This window comes from Solanum pennellii, chromosome 6 (genome assembly GCF_001406875.1).
Source record: "Solanum pennellii chromosome 6, SPENNV200".
Classification (NCBI taxonomy): domain Eukaryota; kingdom Viridiplantae; phylum Streptophyta; class Magnoliopsida; order Solanales; family Solanaceae; genus Solanum; species Solanum pennellii.
In genome coordinates, this window is record NC_028642.1 from 60,291,248 (window position 1) to 60,313,086 (window position 21,839).

The 21,839-nt window shown below is 32.0% G+C and overlaps 3 protein-coding genes across 3 annotated transcripts; 2 read left to right on the forward strand and 1 right to left on the reverse strand.

Moving 5' to 3' along the window:
- Positions 1-1,245: 1,245 nt before the first annotated feature.
- LOC107021589 (E3 ubiquitin protein ligase DRIP2-like) lies at positions 1,246-8,460 on the reverse strand. The gene is made up of 7 exons (XM_015222282.2): positions 7,888-8,460; positions 7,036-7,135; positions 5,859-6,186; positions 5,283-5,731; positions 5,133-5,183; positions 3,072-3,144; positions 1,246-1,881 (listed from the first exon to the last, which is right to left on the reverse strand). Exons 1-7 carry the CDS (start codon positions 8,000-8,002, stop codon positions 1,702-1,704), a joined length of 1,296 nt encoding a protein of 431 aa, XP_015077768.1. The 5' UTR covers positions 8,003-8,460; the 3' UTR covers positions 1,246-1,701.
- A 5,696-nt stretch (positions 8,461-14,156) lies between these two features.
- Positions 14,157-15,177, forward strand: LOC107021036 (photosystem II reaction center W protein, chloroplastic-like). Its single transcript, XM_015221605.2, has 2 exons — positions 14,157-14,336; positions 14,746-15,177. The coding sequence occupies exons 1-2, from the start codon at positions 14,240-14,242 to the stop codon at positions 15,033-15,035; spliced, it is 387 nt and encodes a 128-aa protein (XP_015077091.1). The 5' UTR covers positions 14,157-14,239; the 3' UTR covers positions 15,036-15,177.
- A 1,334-nt stretch (positions 15,178-16,511) lies between these two features.
- LOC107021027 (F-box/LRR-repeat protein 17-like) lies at positions 16,512-21,361 on the forward strand. Its single transcript, XM_015221597.2, has 11 exons — positions 16,512-17,392; positions 17,641-17,742; positions 18,318-18,462; positions 18,542-18,726; positions 18,818-18,922; positions 19,634-19,731; positions 19,808-20,028; positions 20,107-20,173; positions 20,268-20,353; positions 20,864-20,962; positions 21,048-21,361. Exons 1-11 carry the CDS (start codon positions 16,785-16,787, stop codon positions 21,105-21,107), a joined length of 1,776 nt encoding a protein of 591 aa, XP_015077083.1. The 5' UTR covers positions 16,512-16,784; the 3' UTR covers positions 21,108-21,361.
- The last annotated feature ends 478 nt before the right edge of the window (positions 21,362-21,839 follow it).

Below are 21,839 nucleotides of genomic sequence, written 5' to 3' on the forward strand. Positions count from 1 at the left end.
CTGTTTTATCAAATTGATGGAAAAAAAGTATGAAATATATTTTAAGACTAAAGTTAAGTTTTTAAATGAAATGATACTTGATGGTCAAAAAAACATTTAAGAACTCTAAATACTATTCTCAAAATCTTTGACTAAAATTAACATGGTCAAATAAATATTTTTTTGACCAAATTTTACTTATGGTCAAAATTTAAGGAAAAACTTTAAAAAGAACTCACAAAATCTTTGACTAAAGATCAATTTTTAATTATCAAATTTAACTTCATGATCAAATATATATTTGAGGTCAATATTTTAAGAACTTCTCCCAAAATGTATGAATAGACCAGAACTTTTTTATCAAATTTTGTTGAAAAAATACTTCAAAAAATTATTTTTTATTAATCAATTTTATATTATTTTTTGGTGAAATAAATATCTAAGATTCTTTTTTGAAAAAATATAACTCCAAAAGTTTATGAGCGAAGACTAATTGATATAAATTGAAAATTACTTCAAAATCTATGTGATGATTAGAACTTTAAAATTAAATTTTACTTCACGGACAAATAAATATTTAAGAAATTTATGTTCAAAAATGAATTTGAAAACTACTTTTAAGATCTATGATCAAACAAATATTTACTTATAAAATCTATTGGGAGATAAATATTCAAAGAAATTTAAAAAATAAATAACTCCCTAAATTTATGAGCGAAGAATAGCTTTTATCATCAAATTTTACTTTGAGGCAATTTCCGAAAAACTACTCCAAATCTATGAATGGAGATCAGAACTTTAAGATTGAATTTACTTCATGGACAAATAGATATTTAAGGAACATTTTTAAACATCACTCCCAAAATTTGTGATTAAATATATAAAAAAAAATTATGATTGAATATATATTTAGGAAAAAATCTAAAAGTAACTTTCAAAATCTATGATTGACGATTATTTTTGAAATATGACCTCATTATAAGAAAAAAACTATGATAAAATTATATGGTGTAGCAATTATTTTCTAAGTGTATTTAATGTGGAAAAAAAAAACAATCAAATATTAGGAAAATTACAATTAAGTTTTGTATCCCACTTAACTCATAATGATCCCCACATTCTTGTTTATTCCATAGATAACAACTCACCTACTTGCATACTTGTTCACTATCTCTATTTTACTTTCATTAATCCTAGTCTTAGTTGGGACAACAAATAGATATAGGTAAAGTACTTGAAATCCAAAAGTATATAGCAAAAAGGTAATACTTATAAAGTTGTAAAATTTTCATTTGAAATAAATCTATTACAGTTGCACTTTCTAAATTGTGAAATCCACTACCTATTTCTTCAGCATGCAACAGATAAGCCCCAAACAAGGGCAAACTGAGGAAACACACATGATAGTTTGACCTAAGAACATGCTACCATGAATCTTGGTAGTATAAAAAGACGAATGAAAATTCTCTCAAAATTCATCCCTTATGAAAGTACAAGGTAGTGTACAATCATACAACATCAGAGAAACGCAAAGTAACTCGATGAAAGCAAGAAGAGCCAAGCTTCAGTTGTTCAGCACCCTGTCAAAGGGCATTTTGCTCATTTGCTGCTGATTTGCGACAATTCCAGCAGCAGCAGTTGTAAAATAACTTATGATCTTATGGGACACATTATCAACTTATGCCAGATATTACATGGATTGTTGAAGGCAGAAAGGATAACTCAAGAAGCTGGATGGACGGGGACCTTACGAGCATATGACAGCACCATCACAAATTCCTTTGCTGATGAACCAGTAATAACTGGCACGCTTTCTGGTGTAGTAGTTTCAAGCCACATATCTACCAAAGTATTTACTTGCAAACTGGGGGCTATCAACTGGCCCATACATCTAATTTCAACCTACAAAACAACATAAACAGTCAGCAGAGTATAAAACTGGAACCATCATGATATGTTTTTTACGTTGGAATTACTCAAGGATAACAGTCTCTCTTATTTCTTTCTTTCTTTTTTGGATGTCGTCAGTGTCTGCCTCGACTATTCCACCGAGTACCTGCTACCTCCCACCAGCACAGGTACCAGGTAATTCTGCCCACTAAAGCTTAGGCAGATGTGAAGAAATCACCTAGTATTTTGCCCCCGCTGGGATTTGAACCTCATGGTTCTCCTTCCACTTCGTTGACAACTAGGCCACCCTTGGGTGCAACTATCTCTCTCTCCCTCCTTTGAAGGATACAAGGTGAAACAGTTAGTTTACTTCCAAGAAAGACAAATGGTATCAGTCACAGTTGTCACTTACAGATGCTTCCCAGGATAACACCCACATCGTAAAAACACAACACCCTGAAACTCACCTGCTTGACTTCATGTTCACTTGTGCTGAACATACAATAAACCTTTAGAAAAACCAGTCATGATAGAGCCTAGAACCAAAACTAGTTATAGCTGCGCAGCTCTTTTCTAGTACAAGGTCATTAATGACTTGATATAGTCCAGCTTCCATTTGTATAAATATTTTTGTAGAAATCGCTTGAAACTGCTACCTTCTTCCAACATTAAAACTAACACGGACTACTAATTTTGATATGTATGGTGTATACAAAATGCTGTTTTTCGCCAACTTCTACACTTCTTTACAGCTTTTTTCTCTTCTGAATTCGAAAGAAAATATATAGTAAATCTGAAAATAATCTCTTCTGAATTCGAAAGAAAATATATAGTAAATCTGAAAATAACTTACTTGCAGATGCCACATATTCCCTTTGGACATCACGTAAGACATGTTAACAAACATGATGCAAGGTGATTTAGTTCATCTTGAAATTGGGGTTTCAGCACTAAAGCAATTTGTAAACCTTCCATTCCCAAAAATTTTCTCAGTTGGACCAATTTTCTTTATACTCCCTACTTCCTAAAGGACCAAAACCAACTAGACCAAAATCACACCCAACAGGACAAAGAATTTAAAAAAAATCACCCCCCTCCATATTAGATTTGAACTTTAACCAGAATAATGTTGGATTGTTTAGTGCATAAATATTGAGAACATTCTTTAAGTGCTAAATGACATCCAAAGAGCAACAAAATACCTCATCTTCACTGATAAGATCTAACTTCTTCATCAGATACTTTTGGATGTAAGAAACAGGAACATTGCCATCCCTGCAACAGAATGAAACAGAACATGACTACCATTATCAATACTATTAAGGAAAATGTGCAAACACTCGCGAAACGCTAAACTAGTGGCTGTATCCTTCTATTAGCAGACAAATTAATCTTAATTTTAGTGCACCGCTTTTTATAGGACCGAAAATTCTTTTCACAAAATAATCCATTTTTTCCGGTTAATTAGTTTTTCTATTTTTCCATTGACATTCCTATAGCCCTTCTCAATCTCAACAAAGACCAACCAAACAATAGAAAATCAGAATGGATTGATGGTGGTACTCATAATACCAGAAGAAATTGGTAAAAGGTGGATTATTAGTATTACATCCCATTCAATATTTTCAAATTCAAAAACTGAGCCAATAATATGTTAAGATTACCAATACATGGCAACATTGGTTAGATAGCGTAAGTAAGAAATTATATGTGAGATATTTCTAAAGAGGCAATACTTTAGTTGCTATATAACAAGTGAAGGGGAAAAAAGGATCGCCAAAGCCAAAAGCTCAATGGTTAAAAATGTTTGCAAAACAGCATGCAATATATATATATATATATATGTGTATATATATATATATATATATATATATATATATATTTATACACACACACACACACACATATATATGTATATATAAATCTTCAAGTCTGTCCAAGGAGCCTCAGAGACACAGATATGCCATCTCAGCTTATCCCTAACGGAACAAAGAGGAGAAGCGTTATGGTGTTAGGTGAGTGGCTCAGTATCCCTTGATCAATTCTACCAAGAAGCCCCATTGTAGCCACATCCATGTATATTTTACCTTGCACTCAAGCATGTTTTGTAGGTAGAACGACAGGAATTTAACTTAACTAGTTGCATTATTACAGAACACTGTCCTAAACCACTTATGCTGAAAGGATAAACCAGCTTCTTAATGGTTCAAAAAAATCCTTCAAATAAGGGAAAGATAGTACGAGTTAGCTTCAAATAGACAAACACAATCAATCAATGGAAAAGAAGAAGCTGTCTAACTCATTGGAGAGAATCATCCTTGACAGGATGAGAAATTCCCTCGTATGATATCATGCTACAAGAAAGGGTCAACCAACCAATAGCAAATGAAGATGCACTGAAGAAGACATCAAACAGCAGTGGTAAAAGACCATAAATGAGCAGAATTAGACAATAATCAATTATCAGAGACCATGATAAAAGGAAATAGAAAGCTTGGAAGACATGTACAAATATTTACTAGCAACTAAATGTGTACTGGTTTATATGATAGAAGATTCCAGGAACCTAAATATGACACAGGATTTTACTTCTCTAGACAACTTTAATCCCAACTCATCACAAGAGAACAGATGAGACTGGATCACGACGCCTCTTATTATCAGAACTCGTTAGTCCAATATTTAGCTTTGAACAACGAGAAGTTAGTAACTTAGTATCAATTTTCAATTAAAATGCTGGCAACTTTAATCTAGGTTATATCTTTCTTTCCTAGTCATTGTGGTATACCTGTAATTTGGTCCCACCTGATGCATGCCTACCATTCCAAAAAGAAGTGTGTAAATCTAATATAAATCAAATGCTAACCTAGTCCTCATGGCATATAAATATACTCAATTTTAAAGCTTTACCAATATAAATCTAATCTCGGTACCCTTGGAACAAGAATACGTGTAGTTATTAGTTCTTATCCCTTTCTTGGGACTAAAAGAAATTGCTGATGTCATGGTTACAACCAAAGAGACCAGTAGTGTCTACATTCGAAAGAAGAAATGGTACGTGACCCCCTCTCCACCCTCTTAACACATAGTTGGTGCAAAAGATATCAAGGCTTTAAGTATCTACTCCTGCAGCTATAGACATTCTTTGTGCAATTCATTCTAATAATTAGAGCATAACGAAGAATGCTAAGCCTAGACAGAAACAGCATCTCAATATAAACTGTTTCACAACAAGTCTGGAATGATATCACAAATAAGCTTACTTTATTCTCAAGTAACCTGCAGAAATCTGGGGCAAGGGTGCATCTCCCTCTCTGAAAAAAAATCGGAGTAGAAACATTTAGAAATACAACTTCTTTCTCAGAAAAGATTTTATTTTATAATAAAATCTACAAGATAAGGCAGATTCTTACTGATCTTCAGAGGCCACTAACGAAAACCAAATTGAATTATTCCTCCTTTCACATTTGGTAGCAATTGCATCCAGCACAGTTTGTGGTGAAATACTAAATCCTCCAGATTCTGATGCCTTCTTTTGGCTATTTCTCCGCATCTTTTTAGGTTTATCTGACCCCAAATGAGCAGGTCCACTGTTATTCTTGTTATCATGGACTTTGGTTTCCAGTCCATGTTTTTTCACTTTAGTTTTACGGACATGAGCCTCATTGTCAAGGGAATGCAGATATTCAGATTTGGCAGTAGAACCTGGGGAAGGGAACTTCGCAGACTTGCTCCGGTTTGCTGCTTCCACCAAACAATTCAAAGGTTTCCACAAATCAGCTTTACCTTCCCACAGATCCATGCCATTCTCTGTTTCGTTATCAGGTGTGGGTTGGCCAAATAGCTCAGCACTGGAAGAATTCTGCAAAAGAGGCATAATTAAGTGTAACAAGAATACCAACCTATATACGCTTAACATCAACCGCAAAAAAGATTTCAAAGAAGCCTAAGATGAGGCGCCACACCACCATCAAAGAATATGACTTTACCTGCCTAATGTTCTGAGTGAACTTGTTCAAAGTCTCAGGTGAACTAGCGCTATCCAGCTGATCTTCTCCAGAACTTCCCTCTTTTCTGACAGGTTTCTCAACAGAAAACGTGGAGCCTCGTAATGCTTTTCTTGCCACTGATTTTGATCTTCTTCCTGTTGTTCCAGTCTGTGTTGATACTCTTGGAGTACTGACCACTAGTGATGATAATGATCTCTCTTTTCTCCTGATTGGAGGGGTAACTGAAGGCACAACTTCAGGTGCCTGCACCTTTTGCCTCTTGTAAGGGAATATCTTTGCTCTTATATCTTGCAGATTATGATCTGGCCTGAAATGAGAAGAAACAAGAAAGATAGATTAACATGTGGGGTATGTCAGATAATAAAATTATCACATATCAACTTTTTAAAGTGAACACAAAATTTTGCCTTGTGTTCAATTATGACCTGCTAGTAAATCTTAGCTACATAGCACAAACATGGAAGAGTACTGTGATTTCTATTTTCTACTAGTATTCTTAGTGAAATACTAACTCAATTGTGACAATGCTGCTTTAGCACTGCACTGTGATCTCTGCTCAGCATTCTTAAGATCCTAACTCATATATGTGAAATTTTGATGAACGACTTGCAGTCTTGCTTATTTGAAGATGGACCATGTTAAGCAATTGTGGTGGGAAAAAGTGGGAAAATCTCAATACTTCATAGAAATTTCAACCTCCAATGAGCATAACGTGTTGCTCTCAGATTCATCATTGATTGATGTTAGGTCAATAAGAAGTAAGAAGCAGGAAAGTAAGAAGGTATTACATGCATAACCAGGCATTTAGCCTCTCTAACTAAATAATCATGAAGAATCTATACAGCTTAAATTGCAATCTGATATCTTTCACACAAGACGCCTCTAACTTCTTGTTGCATATCAAACTTCAGTGGGACAACAGAACAAGGCAGTCTGGAGCTGAACATGCAGTACACTCCATGTTGTTAAATTTAATAGGCTAACAGAAGGAAGTTAATGAAAAGTGTAATATGTTGCTAGAGATTCCATCTGGTTGAACAAAACGCAAAAGAAAAACTAGAACTATCTACATCAATATGTCAATTGACACTTAAGCACACCTTTGGACGTTCGGATTAACAGAAAAAGTGAAACGAGCGATAGTAAAAATAATGACCTCAATTTCTCTAATGGCACACATCCCAAGTCAATATTGCATATTGGACAGCATTCAGTTTCTTCATCAGAGAGTTTCTTATAGATGCATTTCCTGCAAACTGGATGAATTCCAGAAACAATATTAGCACAGAAGGAAAGCTCATCTTTTCTTGAAACAACAGAAGCTAGTGTCAGTATTGCCCAAACCAAAATGCAGAGATTTTCTTCTTAAGAGCAATGAAAAAATGTATCGAAGTTTAATTCATTTATGAAAACATGTGGTTTCATACGATAATATACACTGTTTAGGGAAATCAAAGCATGCTCCTCGCAATATGATCACAAAAACAAAAAAACTTGAAATGATTCCGTAAATAACACATACATTTCATTAGAACTTTCCAAATGAACCCTTTCAAGAGATATATATAGCATGAAAATAAGTCATGTGCCACTTGACTACATCTCATTGCAGCTCAATTATACATGATGAACCAAACATCTGCCTCTTCTGTGAGAAGAGCATCTAGCTTGAACAGGAAATTTCCATATAAATCAGAAACGGCTGATTTAATTCATCCTCCACTGAGTAAATACGCAAAACTCATTACAATGAAATCAATCAAACAGAAGACTCGTTCCATTTAGTTGATAAGACCAAGATATTGACCAAATGTGCAAAAAAGGATATAATCATTCAAATACTTTATAGACAAAGAATACACAATTTTCTTAAGCACATAGAAAACACCCAGATGTTGGAACCAGCTAAACTGATTCCAAATAAAGCAAACCCAGATCGAAAATTCGAAATTCGAATAGCTGACATTGACCAAAATCCATAGAAACAGATAGAGAGAAAGGGACTTACACGTATGAAGACATTCAGAAATAGTAGTAGCATCTCTGAATAGCTTATGACAAAGAGGGCATGTAATGCATGCCGCAATTCTTTCCCTCTTCACTTTCACCACTTGATTCGGCATTTCCAGTTTCCCACTGTCGAGTTCGAATGAAACCCAATTCAGCCCTCTTTATACCTTCAAACCCAACGTAACTCAATCAGTGCATGTTACAAACACCTCATGAACAGAACGAAATTTACGTCCATTGATTTCCCCCCTTTGTTTATTTGCATTAAACCCAAAAACAGAACCAACAATCATCAAACAACAGTCCCTCTGCAATTAATACAGCACAACAGAAAAAGGACAAGTGTGAATCTGGGTCAAAAAGATTGAAATTTGAGAAAATGGGTCGATTTGATTTGGGAAAAGGGAACGTGGGTCGGTGATAGATTGGGGGTAGAACAGGTAGGGTGGGTGGGGTGGCGGATTAAGGTCGTCGATGATCTTCTTCTTCTTCTTCTGGGTTTTTTTTGGGAGTTGAAATCGAGAGAAACTTCACAATGGCGTGAACTAAACAGAATACTCTTTTTCCCTACTTCTTTAATATGAGTATGCTTATTACTCTTTTGTTCTATTTCTATTTTTACCGTTTTTACTTTTATAGTATTCTTTAGGAAATTATATTTTCTTCTAAAAAATAATAGGGTGCATCGATTGTGAATACAGATTAAATTTGGGTATTTTTTTTTTAACATGTGACGGCATATTAAATGAAAAATCTAATTATACATTAACTAATGGAACTTAAATTATATATTAAGATACTTATATATTTTATTTGTAAGAAACAAAATTAAAGTTCTGTGAACATGAAAATTGAAGATAGATTTTTATATCTAACTAAAAAATTTATCCTTGTTTAAGAAAAAAATTATAGTTATGTTTTATTTGTTAATATAACTTTTATTTGAAGGTATTTGAGTATATACATTTATATATCTTGCTATTAATTCAGTAGATAAAATTATTTCAATATTTTAATTAATCAAGAAAGATGTATGATCTAACGAATTTTTTTTTTGTTGAATACAATTGTGATACGTGTGAAAAATATATATATAAGATATATCAAGGCAACATGGTATTTTTTAGAAAAAATATTGAAATAATTTTTACAAAAAAGAGGCTTGAACATATATATATCTTGAAAATCTTTTATAACATTTCAAAAAGAATGTAATAAACAAACGCCAAAAATTTACTCAATCAAGATGTAAAAAGATAAAATAAAATTATAACACAAGCAGTTAATGATTTCAATAGGTTATATAATGTAGATAATTTTTAAATATCTTTTAATTAAAATTTAAAGGGGACATTTAATATTTTTATATAAGTATTGAGATCGATATTATAAATGAATCATACTTGAAATAAGAGTGTTCACAATTGGATAAAAATTGATTCAAATAAAATATCAAATCAAATCGATTAAATAAATTTATTTTATTTGGATTTAGTTTTAGTTTTATTGTTACATTTTTTAAAAACGATAAATTTTGATTTGATTTTGTTTCAAAAATCAAAGAAGATCGAACGATATTGATAAATTATACGCATATATTTTATAATTTATACATAATTTATATTTTTATAAAGAATTTAAAATATCTTATATATGTTTTTGTCAAAATTTACTTATGTGGCAAAAAAGAATTTTTGTCTTGTTAATTTTGTGTAATTATTTGTCTATAACAGTTTTTGATGGACAAGATAAAGACAGAAACATTCCTAGTTCCGCCAAAAATTATCATACGCTATATGAAACAACATCATTATTAATATAAAATTACTCTATATTATAAATATAAGAAGAAAAATATATGATTGAAGGAGAATTTTTTATTTGAATAGAGGTATATACATATATATAAAATGTAAAAAAGAAAATTATTAATGAATTTCAAGAAGTTGTTTCTTTATACTTAAAATGGACATTTTTAAATATATTTTTGTTTATACTTCAACAAAAATAAATATCTACTATTTTTCTATAAGGATCATTATATCAATAAATGAATCATCCTTAAAATTTACATTTAAAAGAAAAAAGAACTAAAAAGTGATTAATCATCACAAAAGCATTCCTCTTTAAAAAAAAATGATAGATAAAAAATAAGTACTAGTAAATATTGATTTGAATGGTGTGTTATCAGGTAAAATTAAGTGACAAAAAGTATATATGCACCAACAACTAACTAACATTGCTCTATAAGTGTTTAAAAGGATAAATCAATTATTTAAATTTCATATCAAATGGTTAAAATAAATTTAATTTGCTAAAATAAGTTATATTGAAATTTGAGTTAGATCGTATTTCATTAATTAATTGTGTTGGAGTATGATCTTGTGACTAGATTGATCGATAGTGCACTTTAATAATGATTTTTCTTAAGAGTCATTGGAGAGGTTTTTTTAATTAGAAAAAAAAATCAGTTGTTAATTTTGATATTAGAAATTTTTTCATTATAATTTTTATTCACAAGGATGTCATATAAAAAATTCTTTATCTTCAGTTAAATTTCAGATGTTTTTTAAAGAACATATACCTTAAGCACAAACATATAAATTATCACATATATTCAATATACAAACTTTAAACGTGATAATCTCATATAAAATTCTTCATAGAAAGCATACCTAGTGAAAAAATTGGTCAACTCATTGCCCTAGCAGCCATTAGTGATGAAAAAGTGAAAAGAATATGATGTAACCTACTGACTAATGAAGAAGTAAGGATCAATCTATAGAAGTTTAGGTTTAGCTGATATTTGCTTTTCACTAAACATTAATTATGGGCTTTATATATATATATATATATAATAAAAAATCTAAAATTCTCTCACAGGCCTAATGACTACATAACACACCAATATTTAAAGGCAACTCACAAAAATTCATTAGCTTGGGAGGTAATTAATTATAAGGTACACGTTAGTTTGCAATTTACGAATCTTAACGGAATTTTGTACATCCAAACAAATGCATCTCAAAGTATGAGGTCAAAATTATTAGGTGTACTATATCCAAATGAAATTGCAAATATTTGAGATACACATGCAAACGTTTTTCACCTCCTTTCCATTTCGTTCGCGTATCTAGCATCTCAGATACATATGAATCACATCAAATTTATATGTATATGGAATACATAGACAAATCTCGCTCATCTCCCTTTTCTATTTTTGCTTTTCTCTCTATTTCAGTGTATTTGATAGCAAAATATGTGTATATCTGCTATGAAATTATTGATTAGTGAGATAAAATGTATTTATTTCAAATTATAGAATAATTTAATAAGTATGATATTAACGTTCGTGTAATTAGATAGTTCATCGATCTAATAGTACATGCATTACAAAATCAATCATCAAAGAATTCGTGAAATTTTTTGTTAATTGTGTTTTTAAAAAAAGAGAAATTACGCGAATTGACAAACATTACTAATTTATTATTCAACAAGGGTATATTCATTTAATTATTGTGCGTGTCTATATATTAATATATTTTTCTATAAAATATGCGACTCACACCTACTTTGTATACCAAAACAAAAATAGTCTTCTCTACTTTTGTATATCATTTATGCAAACCAAATTTATGCTCTCCCCATTCCTTAATTATTCAGATAGCCGTCCTAATTTTCGCTGGGCTTAACACAAGATTTTGCATATAATCTTTCAAATTGTTGTTGGGTTTAACATAAGTTGTTGGAGTCAATGCAATGTGATCTATTGCAAAATTTATAGAATTCAAAGAGGAAAAATATGTTCAAGAGTTGAAATCCAAGAAAAAGGACAACCCAATGGTAGTGGGACAAGTTGTCAATAATGTTAAGGCAAACAACATCAAAATAGTTTAAGGAGGAAACAAGAGGTCATTCATTAGATCTTCACAAATCTACAAAATCACATATATTCATATAAACCCTAAATATATAGCAGTCTGTATATTTATTAGTTATTATTTATACACGTACAAAATTGTAATCTAATACCACGCATACATAGTTATATTAACGCGTGTATATATATATATATATAATTTTTTAAAAAAATTATAATTATATACAAATACAAATATTCATACTAATAGTTCAATATTTTCTACAAATATTTGTATATTTAAACACATGCATACACTTGTATATAGTAATTAATTTGTACAAATATTGATGTTAGTATCACGGTAGAACTCGGTTTGGACAATATATTATTAAAAAATAATAAGTGTGAATCATGGGATTATGTAAGTTTTGTGTTACCCTATTTAGTGTCCATGATTGCGTTTATTGAATTTTTTCAATTAATAAATTAAAACAAAAAAATTGAGATATACAAATATAAGGTTTGGTAGCAAATTAAACTATAATCATAAAGTATAATTAAATAAATTATAGCTATCAAATATTATTTGCTTAAATCTATTTTCCATATATGAAATTTACCCTAAAAAAATGTATCAAATTTTGACATAAAGACAAATACGTTTTTTAAAAATCATATAGAAAGGGAAGTTCTTTGTCCTTAGAAGTTTTAGTAGCTAGCTAATTAAAATAAGAGTAATTTACATAAATCTCACTAACGTAGTACCTAATTAGCAGAATTCATGATAGTTTCAAATATAATTTTATGTACCATATTTTATACTTTGGATACGTGTATCTCAGACGAATTTCAAAAAGGAATGCATATTTTACTAATTTAAAATAATTGTAATTGATTCCTTATTTAAAGAAGTATTTGACTACTCTAACATATTTTCAGTATCTCACCATAGCAACTACATCAATTATTTCAAAATGTCAATCTCATAAAATCAAAATAATTGCAAACTCCACATACTAGGTAGTGGATCATTTTTATTTCGTTCTTTGGTTACATGTATCTATATGTCTATCTTTTAATATATATTATTTATCTAAGGTGTATCTTATCTACAAAAATAATAATACATGTATTAGAAGGTCTTTTTTAAAATGATTTTCATAATTACATTTTATATCTATTATACATGATCATGTATCTGCCTTATATCATTTAGATATATTTGTAAATAAAAACACATATAACGACAATGTCTACCATGTTAAGAAATTATTCATTAGATACAAATACATGTATATGTACCTAATAGACCAATGAAAACTTACTGTACATACAATGAAAACAAAAGATACATTAACTTGTTTAAATACAACAAATACATCTAATAAAACACTATGTAGAACTTTTGAAACTGAGGTGCATAACATTGATTTCCAAATACATTATACGTATAGAAGAAATCATGTTTAATCCTTCTCTCCATTGTATCTCTTTCGTTGTCTACGGTGAAAACGATTAGTTACTACAAATACAACATATCATCATAAATTTTCCAGACTTGAAAATTCATAGAACCCATGACTTCAATGATAAAGAGTTTATGGAGTCTCAATTAACTTGAAAAACTTCTTTTGTAACCATTACTTCGATTTGGTCTTGTTAGAAAGGAACAATACATAATAAAGTTTGAGTTCAACAATTTTATCAGATGATTATATCTTGAGAAGAATAGAGTAGATTAGAATGAAATTATTAAATAAGAAAGGAGGAGAGATAATTAAATGATAAATATGGAAGGAGAGATTTAAAAGAAAGTGATTGTTTTAGAGCGAAAGAGTAAATTAATAAGATAATTAATTAATCCTAATTAATTTTAAAGGATATGAAAATTGTGATTGTATTTTAAATAAAATATAAAAAATGATAATATATATAACTGTTTAAAAATAGAAAGAATATTAGTATATAATAGTGATGTACATCTAATAAGTTAATTTGTCATTAAGATCATGCGTTGCTCACCATTATTCAAAGTAAAGAATAATTTCGAATTATCATTAAAATTTTACAATTACAATATAATTTTGCGGCAATTAGCTCAACTCAGGTTTCTAATTAATTTTTCATTACGAAGATGCATGTGTTGGAATTTGTCGCTCAAATTAAACGATGCTGCTATTTTTTTAATATAAAAGTTTCAATATCACGGAAATTAAAATGAGTACTATAGTATATGATTGTTAGTGAGAGACAATGCCTTTTTATAATTTTTTTCTTTTTTAAAAAATATAAATTAAGTTTACATGGCAGGACACTTGGCATATTACTACTGGCTAGCAAGAGATGAGGTGCAATCTAAGTAATCGATTTTGTGTGGTTGTTTGAACTAAAATGTACGTGTGTGTTTGTAGCAGATGTTGTGCTAGTATTATTGAAGATAAAAGAAGCTGTGTCTGATTTTTCATTTCTGACTGAAAAAACAAACACAATGGCTTCCAGCATCACTGCTTGTACCACAACCTCTTTAGCCGCCCGTGAGGCCCTCCTGCATAAGGCATCAGCTCTATCCCGCCCTTCTGTTCTTGGTACGTTCATTTTTATACAATCACGTTAAATAAAAAAATAAATTATCTAATATACGGGATTAATAGTACAAAGAATATGATCAATGACCTAATTCATTCACAGAATCACTATGGAATTAATGTTTAGTTAAACCTAGGAAATCAAATTATTTAATACTTTTCTTTTCTAAAATTAAGAATTAGGAATACACATTGATTCCTTATATCTGTAGTTATACCGACTTATAGATGCACTTACCTTTTATAATTCATGACACGAGTAATATTAAAATCGAAAAGGAAGATACATATGAGTAGAAGCGGAATCAAGATTTAAAGCATGCATTGAGGACTTCAACACTTGCAAAGTCACCATGTTAATACAAATTATATGAATTTCCTAATATAGATATAATACTATTTTACACAGGGTTGCCATCAATGAGGAAGAATGTGGGAAGGGTGAAATGTTCAATGGAAAGAGAGGATTCAAAATCAGGAATGTGTGTATCATTAGTGGCAGCAACACTATCATTCAGCCCAACAGCAATGGCTTTAGTGGATGAAAGAATGAGTACAGAAGGAACTGGGCTTCCATTTGGGCTCAGTAATAATCTTCTTGGTTGGATCCTTTTTGGAGTCTTTGGTTTGGTTTGGTCTCTTTATACTGTTTACACTTCTAGCCTTGATGAGGATGAAGATTCTGCAATGTCCCTTTAATTTTCAACTTCAGATTACTATTAATTATTATGTAAACTCATGAATTCTATTCTATCATTTCCTCTCCTACCTTCTTCCATTGCTAATTGTACTATATACATACGAATTACTATTACTAATTATCATTTAGTGCATGTTAAAATTTTTTAATGACGTTAACTGATTTGAATTTGATAAAAAAATTCTATGTTTTATTTTACTTCCAATAACTTTTAACAATAATATTTATGTTGTGGTTACCAAATAATAGTCGTCATTTCATTGTTTTAATATATATATATATATATATATATATATATANCTTGACCCGAATGTTGGTTGAGACGAAATTTTGAGCAACATTTAATTTGAGAAAGGATTATAGGCTTTCTTTAACTCGATTGTGCCTTTCAAGCCTACCAAATGACATGTTATCCATAGAACTTCCATTTCGAGCCTTGAAGTTTTTATTTGAATAATCACATCCTAGCATATACATTTTGAGTGTATAAATGCAATAATTCCTTTGTCTTACCTCATTGAACGCACTATGAAACAACTACATAACGTCAAATACCTAAGTTGGATAACAAAGTGATATGTCAATATATATATATATATATATATATATAATGAAAAAAAAAAGATATAATATAGACGTGCACTACAATAAAGCACTAAAACATTACACTAGTAAAAATATTCCCATCCAAATTACCATATTATATTCCTCTTTCGCAGAAAAGATGTTTGCTTTTAGTTTACTTCAATTTATTAAGAAAAATTAATAAATATAATGTATAATTTACTTAAGTTATTATTTTTATCAGATGTTTATTGAAAATTGAGTAATATTAAGAATGACTAGATTTTTTTAAAAAAAATACAAAAATGGAGTTGGAGACAAGTACTACTAATTTGTGTTAAATTTCTAAATTAAAACTTATTTTGAGTTTTTTTCTTCCTAAAACTGACATTTAGATATATAGAGATGGAGTACTGTTTTTCTTCAACTCCTTTAAAAAACTTTCATGTTCAATAGTTTGAAGTTGAAAAATTAAGGATACTAAGATAAATGTGTAGGGATATTAGAAAAGATAAAATTAGAGATATATAAAAGTATTCGGGATAGGATAAAATGATTTCATTAGAGGATAGAATAAGGAAGACGAGATTAAGGTGGTCCAAATGTGAAAAGAAGAAGCGCGGACGCCTCGATGTGGAGGTATGAGAGGTTAACTTTGATGAATTTTATTAAAGGAAAAAGCAGATTAAATAAGTATTTGATAGAAATTGATTAAATAGAACATGACGTAACTTCAATTTATCAAAGACACGTGTGTTTGCGTGCCTAACTTCTCATACTTTGATCACTTTATTATTTTTGTTCGTAATTAATAAGTATTTATTTATTTTCATCAGACTCCATCACTCCATATATGAAATTATGCTAAATTGTTATATGTTGTTTTTCCCTTTAATAGAATTGTTGCCTATAAAAACACCAATTTTGTATTAAAATGAAAAAATTATTGGGCGGAGGCGCCAAACTACAGAAAACTCCCGCGCCATTCTCCCACCTTTTATTTTTACTCATCTCTAACCTCAATTTTACCTACACATTTCACTGTCGCCTCCGGCAAGCTTCCGATTAACAATGGCGGATCCTAAATTTATATATATATAAAACTCTAAAGAATTCTGATCGGAAGAACTCACATAAAGACTGTACAATTTTTTTTGGATCCGCCAATTGACGGCGAAATCGAGATGCAGGGCCGTCAACCCCACCCCCACACCACCACTCCTATATCCGAAGTTATCCTTCCAAAGCGTGGCAAGAAGCGGGGTAGCTACAGTTGTGGCCGATGCGGTGTACCCAAAAAAGGCCATGTTTGCAATTTTCCTAAGAACCTTAATCCAATTGATAATCCCAGTCCCAATCCCAATTCGTCACTCTTAGCTTCCCCACCCTCTGTTGTTCGTCCTCAGCCGCCACCTCCCCTGCCGCAACGCCATGTACTCCCACAGCTCCGGCGAGCACTTTCATTTGATGACGTTGATGTTAATGATTCACCTGGATCTGATGACGAGGGGGATTTCTCCGATCTGGATAACGAATCGGATCGAGTTGGGTCCGGATCGGGGATAGGGACGTTGCCTTCGAGTTGTTTATGGGAAGTGTTTAAGAGATTACCGCCTCCGGCGTTGCTTTCATCGGCGAGGGTTTGTAAGGGGTGGTTGGAAAGTTCTAGAAGGATCTGGAAGTCTGCTGTGGAGCTTAGACTTAGGGTTCCCGTAAATGCCCAGATTGGACTTGTCGGGTCGGTGTTAAAGAAATGTCCAGGGCTTGTTAAGCTTTCTCTTAGAATGGAAAGGTTAGTCCATTCAGGAACTAAACATAAAGGACTAAACTTTTCTATCTAACAAGGAAATAAAAGAACATAAAAACGAAGAATTGTAACCTGATAATTTACAATGAGAATTACTTATCACCTCCAACTAAAGTTATCCTTAAAAAATTGTAATAAGTATACGATGAGGAAAATGATTTAGTGTACTAAGCAGTGATAGAATGTTCAATTGAATGATTATTGCTGACAGTGTATATATATATATATTGCAGTGACATTGATGCTACCATGTTGGCCTGCATTGCTTTTTCCTGTCCTAAACTGGATTCGATGGAGATACTTATGTGTAATACCTCAGTCAATCGGATCACTGGGTATGCTATAGACATCTAACTTGCAGTATATGTCTGTTATCTTAGGATTTTCTTATTGTTCTCTCTAGTTAGTTTTGCGCAGTTGTGTTATCTGCTATCCTCATATCACCCTCCACAAATCAGTGTTGCATCATAAGCAGTAGTTTTTATGATTTCCATGCCCAAGAGAAACTTACTGTTCTTTGATAACACTCAGAATCTATGCTTTGTTGATATGCCTAGATGGCAAATGCATATGTAAAACATCCATGATTTCTCTAGGTTTCTTTTAGCCATAAGTCTTGTAGCCAATGGAGAAATACATTGAGTTCAATCAACTCTGAGTTTGGGAGGGAGGAGGAGTATGCTAGGTAAAAACTTTAATCATAGTTGCAGGAATCTTGGGAATTAATGTAATGCAGTAATTCTTCATATATGTTTTTCTTTATTTGGCACCTGAATCATAGGTGTTGGTAATTTCATGTAACTTTGTTAAAACTCCCCCAACTGGTTTGCAGGTGTGGCCTATTCTAATATTCTGTAATATAGGTTCACATGTTAGTTGCTGAAATGAATGCAATCTCTACATATTTCAGGGATGAGTTGGGTCGTTTTGTTGCTGAGAAAAGATCTCTTACTAATCTCAAGATGGAAGGTTGCTCTAATCTTGGGGGTTTCACTCTTTGCTCAACCAGTCTTTCAACTCTTTCGCTTTCAGATCTCTATTGTCATGCTAAGATGGTATGTAGTGTATGATGTTCTGCTCCTTTTTTTCTGGGGTGCAAGCAAACTTATATCTGAAGTGTGTTTACCCCTGTAGGTCTTCAACTGCCCCAACTTGAAGGATGTTTCCCTGGATTTTTCTCACCAAGAAAATGACACCACTGATCTTACTCTTATGGTTGATGGTCTTGGAAGGAGCTGTCCGAGACTCCAGAACATTCATATTGCCTCCATCCACCTAACACATGCTGTTGTGCTTGCTTTAGCAGCAGCAAATCTAAGGTTTACAATGTTCATCCAATTTGATCATTTTATGAATTTCTCTTTACCTCTAATAAAGCTTGTAATTATTTTTTACTGCTTTGAACCTCAGGGGGTTACGGATGCTCTCTCTTGTACTGGGTTCAGAAATAACTGATGCATCTGTTGCAGCTATAGCTTCAAGCTACTCAAGCCTTGAGTTGCTTGATTTGAGTGGGTATGTGTCCTTTCCACCCCTTTCTTTTTGTGGTTCCTTCACTCTGTGGGTGATAACAAATAACTGAATGATGGGTAATCAGCACACTAAATGTCTTTCACTTCTGCTTATCATATTCTTTCTAAGCACATCCGAAGATCCACAAAAATTAGTATAGCCCTATATAAAACAAAGCAGTGCTTATGGTTTATCGAAACCTGCATCACTGATCAAGATAGAAGCAGCATTGACACAGTTGATGGTTGAGTACAAGTTAAGTATTTGCTTGGACAACATTGGAAGTTGAAGTTGGGAAAACGTGGGGAAATCAAAGTTGTGTTTGATAGTTCTAGTTTTTATATAAAATGAAATTTTGAAAGATGAAGATTCATGACAAAAATTTGAAGATTTTTAAATTATTCACTTGAGAAACACTCTTTCAAACTATCATTTCAACTTGAGCATTTTTCAAGTTCAAATTAAAAGTTAGTTCTCAATTTCGCCAAAAAACATGGATGTTTGCAAGTTGAAACACCATTTTTTACCATTATTTTATTTTGTGGATCTAGGGATTTAGTCCAATGTGAAATAGCCATCGTTCTTTAAGTGTTACCTTCAGCAGACATGGATATAGCAACCATATCTCCTTAGCAATTGTATTTTCTTGAAAGCAGCTAATTTAGTGAAACAAATCTTGATTATTGTATTTTCTCTTGATGTTTGTTGTCGCAGGTCCAGCATTAGTGATAGTGGCATTGGAATGATATGCAACATATTCCCCGAGACGTTGTCTAAACTTCTCCTTGCTCTTTGTCCAAATATCACTTCAAGTAATATTCAGATCTGTTTCTGTGATTATCTAACCCAGGAACCTGTTGTTCACTAATTTGTGTTGGATTCTTTTAGGTGGCATTCAATTTGCTGCAGCTCAGTTGCCTAATCTAGAGCTCATGGATTGTGGTATGACCATATCTGATCCTGATTTGGACAATCCAACAACTCAGGAAAATAATGACCTCCAGTTACAAAGAACTCCCAATAGTAAACAGCATCTTATATATCAAAAACTGATTATCAAGCATACCTGCTTGAAGAAACTCAGCTTATGGGGCTGCTCCGGCTTAGATGTGAGAATTCTTCATTAAGTTACATGTTAAATTTCCTCATTGAGTTGCAGGTTTTACCTAACTGAAATTTTCATGCAGGCCTTATATCTGAATTGCCCAGAACTGAAAGATTTGAATCTGAACTCTTGTACCAACCTGAATCCAGGTCTGGTCTTTTGATGTTCCTCTTTAGTGTTTGAGCTTTAGGAAAATGGAGCATTTTCTTAATAATTGACTTGCATAAAATTTTTACCTTACAGAAAGATTGCTGCTCCAGTGCCCCAATCTGGAATATGTTCATGCATTAGGTTGCCAGGACGCTTTGGTTGGAACCCTTAAGAATCAGGTAAGCCAGCTGCATTTTTGCCATAAACAGAAACTTGCATTGAGTGAGCTGTTTAAATAGAATTAGATCCTAACAGAAAGAATTGCTGTAAAATCTGAAACAGAAACTTGCTAATAAATAGGAAGTTCAACCAACTGCCACATGCCTTAAGACTAGGAAATCCACAACTAAAATATCTAAAGACTAGGACTTTCACAACTGAAAACTCTCTGGAAAAAATCTACGGTTTCTTCTGCAATTTTAAGCTGTTCTCTTTGACAATATATTTAATTCTCATCATTTTGTTCGTGAGCAATTCTCTTGGAGATCCACTTCTACTGCTATGCTTCCTTCTTGTTTTTCTGTAGGAACATGTAATTTGTTATCTAACAACATGCTAGTGTAATCTCACAAGTGAGGTCTAGGTATGGTAACATGTACGCATATCATATCCCTGCCTTTGTGGGGTAGAGAGGCTGTTTCCGAAAGTAATTTGTGATTTGATCTTTTTTTTTTTTTGGTTCCATGAAGGTATGCACAGATTTTATGGGTGTGGAAGATCATTCTCATTGCAAACGTCTTCCTGATGGCTCTAAAAGGATCAAGGTTCCGGATTTATTCAGCCCACAGGTAATAAACTCATAAAGTGAAATTATTTCGCTCTCTAATTCTAATATACATATTCAAAGACTGACCTCGTTTACTTATTTTGCAGCCAACTGACAAGAAGACTAAGAGGATTTCGAAGCGCTGTTGTACTGTGCTTGTAAACTAGTCCAGTGCCTGTCGCATTGTTAGTGTATTATTGTGACCCATAATTAGAGAATAAATTATAAAACAAATTCTGGTAATATCAATATAGGTAAGAAAAGAAGCTAAAGAAACTGCTCGAACTGTATTCCCCTACAATAATAAACTAAACTTGCCATTTTGAAACTTGTGATAAAAAGAAGTCATATTTTGACCCAAAAAATGTCAACTTTTCTTTTCTTTCAGATGTAAATCAAAATGAATAGGTGGCTAGAGTGAGTGCATTTTCATCTTGATATAACATGAGTCATTTTAGAATGTTGCATGCATTTTTAGTTGTCATAACTTTGCCATTGGTGGTTTCTCTCAAATGATTTGCCTTGTATATTTCGAATATAAAATAGAGTGGTTATAAGTTGATGTATAAATGGAGGGGAATGAAGATGATAATGGGCTACAGAAGAAGAAATTAAAGTCCAGAACTGAGTCACACGTTACTTCAGTATTGCACATTCTAGTCAACAGTTAGAATTTCCTACATTGGTTTCAATGGGAGATTCAAATGACTTTTAACGTTCCTCTCACTTCAACAAGATAAGTGAATGCTAGACTTGATGTTATATTGTTTGTAGATTAAAAGGCTTTGTAATTATTTCACCATCATTGCTAAGCACGTAACATGCATGGTGTTGACACATACTTCTCTGTTTTATTGTTTGGTTGTGGGCGTGTTCGTCTTAATGAACTCAACCCCACA

What these genes read in the sequence shown, in the direction of transcription:
- LOC107021036 (XM_015221605.2), top strand. Translation starts at nt 14,240, where the DNA reads ATGGCTTCCAGCATCACTGCTTGTACCACAACCTCTTTAGCCGCCCGT. An exon ending in ATCCCGCCCTTCTGTTCTTG is followed by an intron (nt 14,337 to 14,745) that starts GTACGTTCATTT and finishes TATTTTACACAG; the next exon opens with GGTTGCCATCAATGAGGAAG.
- LOC107021589 (XM_015222282.2), bottom strand. Translation starts at nt 8,002, where the DNA reads ATGCCGAATCAAGTGGTGAAAGTGAAGAGGGAAAGAATTGCGGCATGC. An exon ending in TTCTGAATGTCTTCATACGT is followed by an intron (nt 7,136 to 7,887) that starts GTAAGTCCCTTT and finishes GAATTCATCCAG; the next exon opens with TTTGCAGGAAATGCATCTAT. An exon ending in TCACTCAGAACATTAGGCAG is followed by an intron (nt 5,732 to 5,858) that starts GTAAAGTCATAT and finishes CCTCTTTTGCAG; the next exon opens with AATTCTTCCAGTGCTGAGCT.
- LOC107021027 (XM_015221597.2), top strand. Translation starts at nt 16,785, where the DNA reads ATGCAGGGCCGTCAACCCCACCCCCACACCACCACTCCTATATCCGAA. An exon ending in TCAGTCAATCGGATCACTGG is followed by an intron (nt 17,743 to 18,317) that starts GTATGCTATAGA and finishes TACATATTTCAG; the next exon opens with GGATGAGTTGGGTCGTTTTG. An exon ending in CGGATTTATTCAGCCCACAG is followed by an intron (nt 20,963 to 21,047) that starts GTAATAAACTCA and finishes CTTATTTTGCAG; the next exon opens with CCAACTGACAAGAAGACTAA.